A 12,606-nucleotide genomic window follows, 5' to 3' on the forward strand; every position below is an offset into this window, starting at 1 on the left:
ATCTAGATGCACAAAGGCAAAGTTCATACTCCAACATTCAGAGTTCAGACTCCATCATTCCCAGTTTAATTGGGATTCATTTTCATGTCCTCTCTTATTTGTTCTCTGCTGGCAAAGGATAAAACTCTTCTTGACATTTCTGCCATTGATTTCCAAAATTGCCAGTGGAAAAGCTGTAAATCCCAATCGTAATTTGAGTGGACTTAATTGTCATTATATTTCCCTGCAAATCTTTGTACTTATAACCTCAGTGTATTAGGGAATAGAAGTCAGACAATGGCCTTTAATAAACAGTGTTTTTGAGGAAAGCAAAATGATTGCAGATCTATTCACAGAATGGTTTGGTTATTTAGCCTTTCCTGTTTAAGAAGAATTGACACTGTTTCATGGAAAACACATAAGGTAGTACATCTTTTGAAATCGTTTCATTCTTTTGGCCTTTGAAGTATGAAATATTGCCTTGCTTCATTAAGTGAATTTTCTATGGTAAGCGTTGCCCTTCTGGTCTAAACAAAATGTCACAAGCAATTAACTGAAATCTTCTCAGATCCTATAAATATGGACAAGTGCATCTTCTGGAAAACCCCAGCTGTCAGAATGATGGTACAATGACTGGGGTAATTTTATTATGGAGGAATGTACAGTGTTTTTAGAAGCTACTGTTGTTTGCTTGTTTGTGTGTGTGTTTTTTTTTTTTTGTAAAGAAATAAATTAAAACTCATTGAATATCTCTTATATAAGTGATTTATTGAGAATGTATTAGATTTGTTCACTTAACTATGACTTTGATGGGTCATGGTATTTGAGATGCAATTTAAAATAGAGTATCTTAGATGGTTCAAAGAGGTTGCATGATAATTTGTTGGGGTGGCTAGACCTAAATTTGTTGTAGGGGACTAAATATTTGAGAAATACAAAAGCTTAGTTAAAAACAAAACAAAACAGCCTTACCAAGACAAAAAGTTCTGAGTTCTAGAACATATTCTGCAAAAAACAAATTGAAAGTACTATAGTATTGGTATAGGGTTTAAATGACGCTAAAATATCAGGTTTCTAGTTAAGTAATTGGTTTTCATCAGTATTTTAATCACACAATTAAAGGCACACCAAAATAATAGAATTTATTGTCTAATCCCTATCAAAAACTAAAAATAATTGACAGCACTATTTAGAGCTCTAGTTAAGGAAAGTTAAAAGTGGGTAAGAAATAATACCTTTGGAGTTAAATTAATTGCTCCAGCAGTATTAATTTATGAGAAGTTTTCCAAAGTGATTAACAATAGAAAACTTTACATACTTTGTTCCCCTTTGGGACTCAGGCATACATTTGAATGGACTTGTTCAGTGATTTGGGAGGACACACCACTTCAAATCAAATAAGGAAGTCAGGTTGATGAAGGCTCAACAGAGGACTAATAGGAAGTCATCTGTTTCGTTTACCTCCTTGCTGTTTGTCTTTCTGTTTTCATATGTGCATAGGCACACCATCTGGTAATGCAAGCCCCAGCTCCAGCGAAGCTGGGTTTCACCCCAAGCTTCTTGCCTTTCTGACTTATTTTGTCCCTTGTGGTCTTAAGTGTTTGAGCTTTACTCAATAATTGGACAATTAAGTATTTATTGTCATGGATCTGCAGCTCCCTCAGAATTTCTAACAAGGTTATGAATTTCCCCTCAAAACAATACTTATTTCACTCAGTTATAAAATAAATATTGTATGAGAAATTAAATTTACTTCTTGTTTCTTTGGCGCTTTTGTAATGGAGCAACATGGTAGCCAAAGCACTTAACTTATAAATACACTTTTAAAATATATGCATTAGAATTTAGCCATTAGTAATATTGTTTTTAAATATCTCCAGTTCTTGTGGTAGATTTTCACTGTTGAGGTTGCTTTGATTGTGTAATTGCCGATGTAAACAAGAGTTGAAAATGTCAGTACTAGAAAAGTTTTCAACAAGTGTTGGGATGAATTATGCAAATCCAATATGGGAAGGAAGTCTAAGAGACAGGGGAATGCTGAGCAGAATCTGCACTGTGTCAGTACAGAAGTACTGCATTGTCTTAAGGATTGATGGTATGTCAGTAATTGAGCATACACGATATAGATGGAGCTGCCTGCAAAACTAGCAACTTGATAAATGAGTTTATTTTCAACGTAACATTTTCCAAGCATCGATAGCCATGCAGTGGAGCATGAGGGAAAGACATGGGCAAGTAAATGATCAAGAATGACATCAAAGAAAGGAAAGCTAAGGAAAACAACAAAAAGATTATATTTTTCAGTTTTTATATGACTCTATAGCTTTGAGTGTGTGAAGCTGAGGTTATCTTTCGCTAGACTTTACCTCCACGATTTGGGTCAGCTACAAGAGCAGGTGGTACCTGGGCTGTAATGCAAGCAAGCAGCAACTCCCAATGGAGCAATTAAATGAAAATATAACTATAACAGGTGCTTTATATCGACTGTCAAAATAAAATCCTTTATTACACGAACACAGAATCAAAATTCCTAATTGATCACTATTCTAAGTAAAAAAGTATACATCATATGGAGAAAAGATTGACAGCAATACAAATGTCTGAGTGTCATTAAGTGACTTTCTGTTTATCGTCAGATGAGTGAAAAATCAGTTCTTCACCTATCTTTGGTCTTCTCTTGATCTTAAATAAAATAAAACCTTTAAATATAACCTGAGCCATTTCTCCGAGTCAGAATCCCCTTAGGTTGTATTAGAAGATCTGACTCTGATATTTATGGGTTTTACAGCTTGATTTCAAAGGGTTTCCAAAAGGCATGTTTTCTTTTTGGATTCTTGGATAGCATTTCTATGAGTTGTCTCACAGAAGGGCTTAACTGGCTTTCTTAGCACTCCAAATACCATCAGCCTCTATGCTTTTGTGTCTCTTTGTTTGGGGAGGAGACCACTCTTTGCTCTGTAGCTGGCAGAAGAGTAAGAGTCATTATGTCCATAGCTTTGGCATATACACAAATGTGCTTTCAGGATGAATTTTCAGGATTGATTTCTCATCACTCGGTAGGGTTTAATTTTCCATGTTAAGGGACAAATTTTCTCCTTCCCTTTAGATACTTGGTTAACTGTTTCATTGTCTTCTATGGTGTCTTGGGAAGGCAGACTGGAATGGCAGAGTGTCCTGCATAGACTTAGACTTGAATTTACATCCTGACTTAGCCTTAGAGGCTGTGTGACATTTGGCCAGTCACTTTACTTCTCTGGGTAAGATGCAGAGAACATTCACGTTATCTCCCACAGCTTGGAATGCTTATAACATGCCCTGTTTAATCTCAGAAGACAATAACTGGGAACTCACCTGCTGTGGCAGTGGGAAATCAGGAGGCAATTCCTTTCAAAGGCTGCCCCAGCAATCTCCCTTGAGGGAAGGAGTCCTGTCTAGCATAGCCTTGTTTCTGACAGCTGTTTATGGCAAAAGAGAGTGGGCTGGCCTGTCAGGCTAAAGCATGGGCTGGGTGAGGTCCCTGGCTCACATAGTAAACTCAGGTAGATGGATAGTGTCTTTTCCTGGAGATGGTGTTGGTTTTGATTTGGATATTCTCTCTTTTTAGGATTAGAGCCATGCGATTTAAAGTCCCATCCATTCCTTCATCCTGCCTCTTTCACAGGAGACTGGGCCACCCATATGTGAAGAGCATGCCATAAAAATGGCACTGCTAAAAGCAGGAAGTGACTCAGGAATTGGGTAGGCTGCTGTGACTTTCTAGCTGGATGGTGACTGGATGGCCTGTGCTGGTATTGCTGCCTGATAGTCAGGCCTGGACCACAGTGGGAGGCAGGTCCTCTGTTCCAGCAGCTATAGCAGGTGCAGAGGCAGAACCCTTTGCAGCCATGCTTTGAGGGAAGGGGCACTGTTGTCCAGGATCCTGCATGCTGTAGAAGGCTCTTCACACCTGTTAGGCCTGTACTCTGGCTGTTACAGCTCCTATGATCTGCTCCAAGGTCACGTCCACAGCCGCTTCCTGGGGCAGACGCTGGTCCAGGATGGCTCGACCCAGACTGTTCCAGCCTTTGCCAATGCAGTATTATCTTGTCTCCTTCCTCCTTGTGAGTGGCTCCACTCCGAAGGGTGAGAATTTAAAAATTTCATGCAGCTCAACTCAAGAAGATGAGTGGACCTACTTACTCTATAGTTGCATAGCTAAGAGATTCTTATAGAACAAAAAGCATCTGCTTTAAGTCGATTTGCTGACTTTATTTGTAATGACAACTGTTTTTATAGAGAAACAAGGTATTCCATTTGGGGGCAGAGTTGGGGGAGGAGACTGCCTCTGTCAGGGCAGCCTGTTTCACGGAGATTTTGTGAAAATGAGAGACAGAGTAAGCAAAAAACCCAGATGAATGCTTAGCACACTTAGTGTGACCAGTCAACCTGATTTGCCTGGGACTGATGGGGATCTTTTGGAACGAGGGACATGTCATGCTCAAATCAGTTAAATTCCTGGCAAACTGAGATGAGTTGATCACTTTTTTGAAACACTGTATCCTCAATTATTGATTGTTGCTATTGTCTCTGTGCTGGGGAGATTATTATTCTGACATCAACAATTATTTGGTTTCATAACCTACAGCTGCATTAAATGGCCCATCCCATCCATGCCTGTTTTTAATTTTTGATGGAATCATATCGTTTTCCTCTTAGAATATAAATTTAAAATATATTTGCACCAAAATGTCAGTTTACAAAGAAAGTGGTTTCTTCTCAAAATAATACTATCTCCCATGTAACTAATGTCTCCCTCTTTTTATCCTACTTCTTTTGTGCTCACTGTAACTCCACAAAGGAGGTATTATGTTATGCAAACTTTTATGAGAAAAGAGAAGATATGGAGAGGTAAAAAAATGAATGCTTATGGAGTACTCCTTTAATGTTTATAGCAACCCTATGAAACAGGCATTATTATTTGTATTTTAGATGTTATGGAAACCAAGGTTTGGAGAAGTTAAGTAACTACCCAAGCTCACACAGCTAGTGAGATTTGGAACTAGGATTCAAATCCAGTTGTCTGACTCTAAAGCTGTGCTTCCACTGCTCCTACCCCTTATGCATACTTCATGTTCGCATCTTACAAAGAACTGCAATTAATGGCTTGTACCTGGATCCCATCCAGATCTTTCTCCGTGGAGCTGTGATGTGGAGGGATTCAATTTCTCTAAATGTTAGTTTCCTCACTTATAAAATGGTGAGCATAATACTGACATTATAGGGTTATTTTAAGAATTAAAGCTAATATCTAGAATGTGGATACATAGTGGATAATACATGTTATCTCATTATCATGATTATTATTATTATTTGTGAGGATACACTGTAGGGGGCCTTCTGTCCCAGATGATCTATTTCTATGGTATTTCATCATCTCATTCCAAATGTCAAAGCTCTTCCTTGTAGTCTTAAGAATGTGGCTTGGGAATCGTCAGAAAAACTCATGCTATTTTATTTCATTCTCTATTAGCAAGTGGTGTGTTTTGTGAGCAAAGGAGCAGCTCTGGAGAAGGGTCAGCACCATGCATGGAGTGTTGAGTCCTCTTTTTTGATGTCTTTTGCTCTCTGGCAGAATGAGCAGACTGTAGCATTTGGCAGGAGCTGGGTCACAGAGGACAGATTTCAGGCTCTTTCTCAAAACTCAGGAGACTCTTATTGTCAGAACTTTTCAGATGCTGTCTGGATCCTCAACTAGCTGAAAACTCTAGATAATGTCCCTGTGAATTCTTGGAATGGATGTCCCTGGGCCTAAGACCACTCCAGATTATCAGCCAGTGAAAGACTCTTATTATTTATTTCCTGTATCTTCGGATGATGAAACACACTAAATCTAATTTTAGCTTATAGTAAGCATTTTGGGTCACTTATTTTTATAATTGTTTTTAGTGAAAATTTTGAAAACCAATTTTTTTCTTATAATGGATTCCAAGAAACCTGAGTCAATCATCTACAAAATGTATCTGACTCATTTGTAGTAGGTCAGATGAACAATAACATTCTTGAAGAAACTTCTTATTTGATCACTGCTTTGCATTTCACTGACCTTAAAACAAATTATATTTTCCTGGGAGCCAGAGACATTTTTTTCCTTACATAAAATGAAGTTCTACTTAAAACACACACATATTGAGGGCCTGCCACATGCTAGCCATTGTTCTAGCCAAGGGCTTGGAGGGTACTCAAATTTTTTTGCCACGTTTTCTCTTCCTTCATGTACTTCATGGCCTGGCCTGGGCCAGGGATCTGACCGGAATGACAAAACATATTAGACTCTTGTCAGACTTTAGCAGGCATATGAAATGCACTGCACATGAATCATCAATGGTATTAATTAAATACATCACAAGTGCTTGCTATTTCATAGGCAAATTACAGTTCGTTATTACATTAATGTGCAAATTATATTCATTTCTCATACTAATTGATGAAGTTTCCAACTTTAGATCTCTGACTACCATAAAGTAATAGCTCTTGTACCTGGCTCTTAAACTAGTTTTGTTTGGCATAGAAGGAGCCTCTTTTGCTAAAAAAACAGATGGCCTCCTGATTTGTAGAATGAAATTACATTTTAAGGTGACATGCATTTAGATCACTAGACTTTGGCATATTTGCTTAAAAGCATAATATTATTTCATAGATAAGTTTTATGCATTGACAACAATTTCACTCAGAAAGAAAAAGGAACAGCTAAAGATGAATGTTAATGTATGATTTTAAATTTTTTCTCCATGTCCCCTATGTCACTTTTTTTTTTCCTTTTTGTTGAGACAGAGTCTTGCTCTGTCACCCAGGCTGGAGAGCAGTAGTGCAATCTCGGCTTACTGCAACCTCCACCTCCCGAGTTCAAATGATTCTCCTGCCTTAGCCTCCCAAGTAGCTGGGATTACAGGCACACACTGCCACGCCTGGCTAATTTTTGTATTTTTTAGTAGAGATGGGGTTCCACCATCTTGGCCATGCTGGTCTCTAACTCCTGAGCTCAAGTGATCCACCCACATCAGCCTCCCGAAGTGCTGGGATTACAGGCGTGAGTCACTGTGCCTGGTCCCATATGTCACTTTTGATCTTGTTAGGAGAGCTGTACAATTTATATTATAATATGAATATGATTGGGTATTTCTACTTTTAGAATTATATTATTCATGGTATTCAGGGGTCTAAACTTTTTAAGAAAAAAGACATTATGCTTTTTTTTTTGAGACAAAGTCTCGCTCTGCCCAGACTGTAGCGCAGTGGCATGATCTTAGCTCACTGCAACCTCCGCCTCCCAGGTTCAAGCAATTCTCCTGCCTCAGCCTCCCGAGTACAGGCACATGCCACCAAGCCTGGCTAATTTTTTCGTATTTTTAGTAGAGACGGGGTTTCACTGTGTTAGCCAGGATGGTCTCGATCTTCTGACCTTGTGATCCTCCCGCCTCAGCCTCCCAAAGTGCTGGGATTACAGGCATGAGCCACTGCGCCTGGCCGACATCATGCCTTTACAGTGTAGTTTTTCTACATTGAATGAATTTATCATTATTTTCAACTCCATGTCTATTGCAAATAACCTTTTCTTCTGTCTCTAGGTTGTAAAGAGAGAGATCTTTGGGAATGTCCGTCCAATAAACAATGTTTGAAGCACACAGTCATCTGCGATGGGTTCCCAGACTGCCCTGATTATATGGATGAAAAAAACTGCTGTAAGTGCTTATGCGAATTTGTCAACACAGCATTTTTATTTTAAACACCAGTTAAGTCTCATTTTGAATACAAGCTAAAAATGTGTAAGTATCCATACAAATCTTTTAGTATTTTCACATCTTTTGATCAAACTCCACTTGTAAAGACGTATTCTAAGAAGCCAACTAAATATGTGTAAAATATACACACTATAATATTCTTCTGGCATTATTTATAGTATGGGAAAATTAAAATACCTCCAAATATCCGAAAATAGGGAACATAAACTACAACCATACAAAAAAATATGCAAATATTAAAATTAGATTAGAGAAGAAAAATTTCTCTTGGATTCATTTTATATCGTTAGTTGAGTAAAACAAAATATTCAGTATTATGTGCACTATTGTCCTGAGTTTTGAAAGTACATATATCCACACATAGAAAAAGATCAGAAAGTCATAATTAAAAGTTTACAGTTATAGTCTTTGGGTGGTGTAATTATTAAATTTTTGTGCTTTTCTCTCTTTTCTACATTTTCTAAATGAATGACCATTGCTTTTAGAACCGGAAAATAATTATGTCTCTTAAGATGTTTTACCTACAGATAGATAAATGAAACAGAAACAAACAGAAAAGCCCGAATTGAAATGACAAACAGTGAAGACATTTATCTTTTATTATCATATATATATATATCAATCACATGTTTTATATTATCATATAAAGAGTCAAGTGTAGGATGGACTCTTGAGGCTGTATGTGGCAGTTTAGTACCTTGTCTGTGATTTCAGTTCAGTTTCAACTCAGGCTGGCTCCCACAATGGTGAAAAGATGACGTCACCATGGGCACCTGGGGCACCATGCTTCTTTCATCATGTCCAGCCGGAAGGAGAAAGGACCGTGTTCATATCTCCAAGATATCATTAAGGGATTTGCTCAGGTCACTTTGGGCACAGTCACAGCTAGCCATCAGGAGCCTTTGTGTAGTTAGAAAAGACACTTCCTACAAACAGTTGAACTGCAAAAAGAAGCACCATTCAGGGAGAACCAATAAAAAAAAAGATGCTGTTTTCTCCAGGTTGTTCCTGTCCCCAACTAGGGCACATGGCACAGCAGCAGATTTTGGGAAGGAGCTGTCCTGTGAAGCACAGTCACACAACCATAGGCCAAGGCCTATGATATCAGAGCATATGTTTACTCCTGGACTACTAATTGTATTCAGAAAACAAACAAACAAACAAACTGTAGACAGAAAAATGCCATGCCCAGCTTAAATTAATCAGGATCTTCCTTTGGCACTGGGGATGGCAGGTGTGGGGGTCTGAACCAAATTGGGCTCCCTTAAAAAAAGGAGGAAGAAAGGAAATGGTTGTTAAGTAGGCAATCAAGGAGATTTACTATAATTTTTAAAACTCAAAAGAGAACTATGTATGATTCACAGAATCATTTAATAATAGAGATGAAAAAAAAAACCCATTATGCATCTCTGTGGACAGAGATTGTTTTCTTTCTAAGGTGGCTTCAGTCTGTTCATCCCTCATGCTCTGCTCATGCAGATTTAAGGTGGCTTCAGTCTGTTCATCCCTCATGCTCTGCTCATGCAGATTTTAACCCCGTTCTCTGATCTTGGGTATTTCTGCTGCTGTGAGTACCGTTTATTCAGTCTGATTGTTAGAACCAGAACATTGAGTCACTTGAACGTAGTAATTCTGTTTAAATGCTCTTTGTATGTATTGATGTCTATTAAATAATATTTTACAAATTCTGTTTATACTATTTTCATGTCTGTTTGGAAGTCTCGGCGATCACATACTTTCTTCTTTCCGTGCTTCTACTGGCACATGAAGATGTGCATGTTAGTGATAATCACATTTATTTCTAAAATGTTTTCATTCTCACTTTTTGTTCCCCGTGCCAGCATTTTGCCAAGATGATGAGCTGGAATGTGCAAACCATGCATGTGTGTCACGTAACCTGTGGTGTGACGGTGAAGCCGACTGCTCAGACAGTTCAGATGAATGGGACTGTGGTGAGCTACTTGTTTCTGCCATCTGTTGTACTCTCTCAGGCCTGTCAGCCACTGAAGCTAAATGAATCCTAAATTACTTCCTGGATTTTACTGGCCAAGTTCATCTATTTTGTTTTACTGTTATAAAAGCTGATAGTGGTAATCTATGTGTGTTATTTCCAACTCACAGAAAATTTCCCCACCAAGCTACTTCACTATTTGAAATATTTATATTATAGGGAAAAACATTTGGGTTCAAAATGTTGTAATCATATAATTGCTGGAATAGGATTTAAAAATTATTCATTAAAACCCAACTTCAATAAATTTAATGATAGTCTGCCATTCTTTTGTCATCTATACCTACTAGAATAGAATAGTCCAGTGGCTCCTCTGCCTTCCCTACACTCTCTAGGTCCAAGACTTCTAACTATCTAGCTCCTTACACAGACAGGAATTAAAGACATCTCCTACCAGCACCTCCAGTGTTGCAGTTTGTGATCTTGAGTTTGATTAATTTCCTCATCCAACACTCATCACTCTTTCCATTCACTCAGCTCTTTCTCAGTCCTTTGCATCAACCAGCCAAATCATGATTCTCATGTGTGTTGTGATCAATTGTGCAGCATTTCATAAGTGCTCTGAGGCTGCTTAAGTACAGAGGATGCTCCTTTATATAATAGGAATTAACACATATACCACATTAATCCTAAATTTGCATCCCTCTCATGCACTTGCATTCTTATATGCTTTCTTGAAGGAAATGATAGAAATGGATTTACAACTCACTTCTTGTAATTATGCAAATCCTGGTTAACTCATGGGATGAGTCCTGGCTCTGGCTCTCTTCTGACTCATCAAGAAAAGTTAAGAACTGCCTGTCTCTTTCATTAGAGTCTACGGTTCTTTGAGGGTAGAGAACATTTCTGATTCATTTTTTTTTAGCCCTCTAGCACACTGAAGGCAATGATTTGCACAGGGTAGGTACACACCAAATGGTTAATGAAAATAAATAAAAATGAATGTATGCCAATGAAGCAGAGGCCTGTAAAGTTATATGCTTTCATGGGAAGAAATGTTTTTAATTAGGATTTCCGCTGTCTTTTCTTTCCCTAGTGACCCTCTCTATAAATGTGAACTCCTCTTCCTTTCTGATGGTTCACAGAGCTGCCACAGAACACCATGTGTGTGCAGATGGCTGGCGGGAGATGTTCAGTCAGTTGGCCTGCAAGCAGATGGGTTTAGGGTAAGGTCAGTAGTTTGTAGCACTGATGAATTTCTCAGAAAGCTTCATGGAACTTGGCAGTAATATCTTCCTTATGGATGCATAGAGAGTTAGTGCTCTCGAACAAAGAGTACTTCAAAACCTGGGAAATGAATCAGGTGAGAGGACCGCATTTAATTACAGGCACATGCCCTGAGGAGTGTGCGCTGAAAATGTACTTTGGTGGAGTCTCTAAAAGTAAATGAAGTAATTGTATTTTAAGTACTTCTGAAACGAAATGCTTTCATTATTTATAAAAGCATTATGATCATTTCCTTTGAGGAATCTCTATGAAAAAATCTTGTAATTTTCCCCCAAGAGGTTATTGAAAATTTCTTTTTAAGCAACACATTTTTAAAGAAATTGAAGTTGCTGGTATTTCTGTTTACTCTAAGTAAGGCAGTAAATGTAAATCAAGAAATAGTTCAGTATGTTCGCTTCTCAGTAGAATGAAAAGATTCACTCTGGCTTTGATACAGATATACTGAAATGGATCCTTTGAAAGTTAGATACTTGCTATTTTGTGAGGTTTTTCTTTTTCAGTTCCATTGGGGATGGAAAGCAATAATTTTCGGGGTCTTAGAATATGTAAGTATTTCTTTTACCATCAATATATTTGAGATTTGGGGAAAATGCAGAAATTAGAGAAATTGAAGACAAAGGAGTTCTAAAATTCTAGACTAAATAAAAAATTGAGTAAATGCCATTTCCTAAGATCCACTGAACAAAATTGAAACGGTTTTACAATAATGAGTCATTCAGTTATGGGATAGCAACTAGCAGCACATTTTTGTTATCCTAGTTCAAAGAATTACTAATATGTAGCTCCCAACATCTTGCGTCCACTTCTCCCCTGAAAAGACCCACATCTTTAGGAATTGAATAACCGATGCTCATTTATAATAAAGGAACCTTAAACTTTACTAGAGTGGAAAATTGTATTTGCCAAGATCTATTAAATTAGACTTCATTTTTACAACTTCATTATTGTGTCTAAATGAAATAGGATATGATTGTGTTCAGAGATAAGTGAAAAATCTTTTGCATATGGTTATGAAGCATCTTTCTTCATATGTATAAGGTTTTTTCTGCAAAGTATAAGGTTGGAACTGCAAAGATTTTACAACCAGAAAGTTCTTTTGACAAGCCACCCTGAACATAGCTGTTCTATTGTAAATAGATAGGTTTCTGTTTTTAAATATGCTTCTTTATGTTTCTTCTAAATATTTGCATATTAGGGCTTTTATTGTGTTAAAATGCACACACATAAAATTCACCATTTAACCACTTTAAAATGTGTAATTCAGTGGCATTTATTTTATTCACAATGTTGTGCAACCATCACCACTATTTGTTTTAGAACACTTTTATTATCCCAAAAGGAAACTATGTACTCACTAGGCAGTTACTTTCCATTTTATCATACCCACAGGCCCAGGTGACCACTAATCTGCTTTCTGCCTCTATAAATTGGCCTATTCTGGATATTTCAATATAAATGGAAATATACAACATGTAGCCTTTTCATCTGGTTTCTTTCACTTAGCACATTTTCAATCATCTGTCTTGTAGCATGTACCAGTACTTCCTTCCTGCTTGTGACTGAATAATATGTCATTAAATGGATATACATTTTGTTTATCCATTCAGACAT

General features: G+C 37.5%; 1 protein-coding gene across 2 annotated transcripts in view; it reads left to right on the forward strand.

Moving 5' to 3' along the window:
* CORIN (corin, serine peptidase) overlaps positions 1–12,606 on the forward strand; it is a 259,724-nt gene that overhangs the window by 204,188 nt on the left and 42,930 nt on the right. For both annotated transcript variants that reach the window (XM_033214755.1, XM_033214756.1), the window contains 3 exons: positions 7,584–7,697; positions 9,599–9,709; positions 10,805–10,934. In XM_033214755.1, coding sequence (XP_033070646.1) covers positions 7,584–7,697; positions 9,599–9,709; positions 10,805–10,934 — 355 coding nt within the window. The remainder of the gene's footprint in view (positions 1–7,583; positions 7,698–9,598; positions 9,710–10,804; positions 10,935–12,606) is intronic.

Source organism: Trachypithecus francoisi, unplaced genomic scaffold, assembly GCF_009764315.1.
Source record: "Trachypithecus francoisi isolate TF-2019V2 unplaced genomic scaffold, Tfra_2.0 Lachesis_group1, whole genome shotgun sequence".
Lineage (NCBI taxonomy): Eukaryota > Metazoa > Chordata > Mammalia > Primates > Cercopithecidae > Trachypithecus > Trachypithecus francoisi.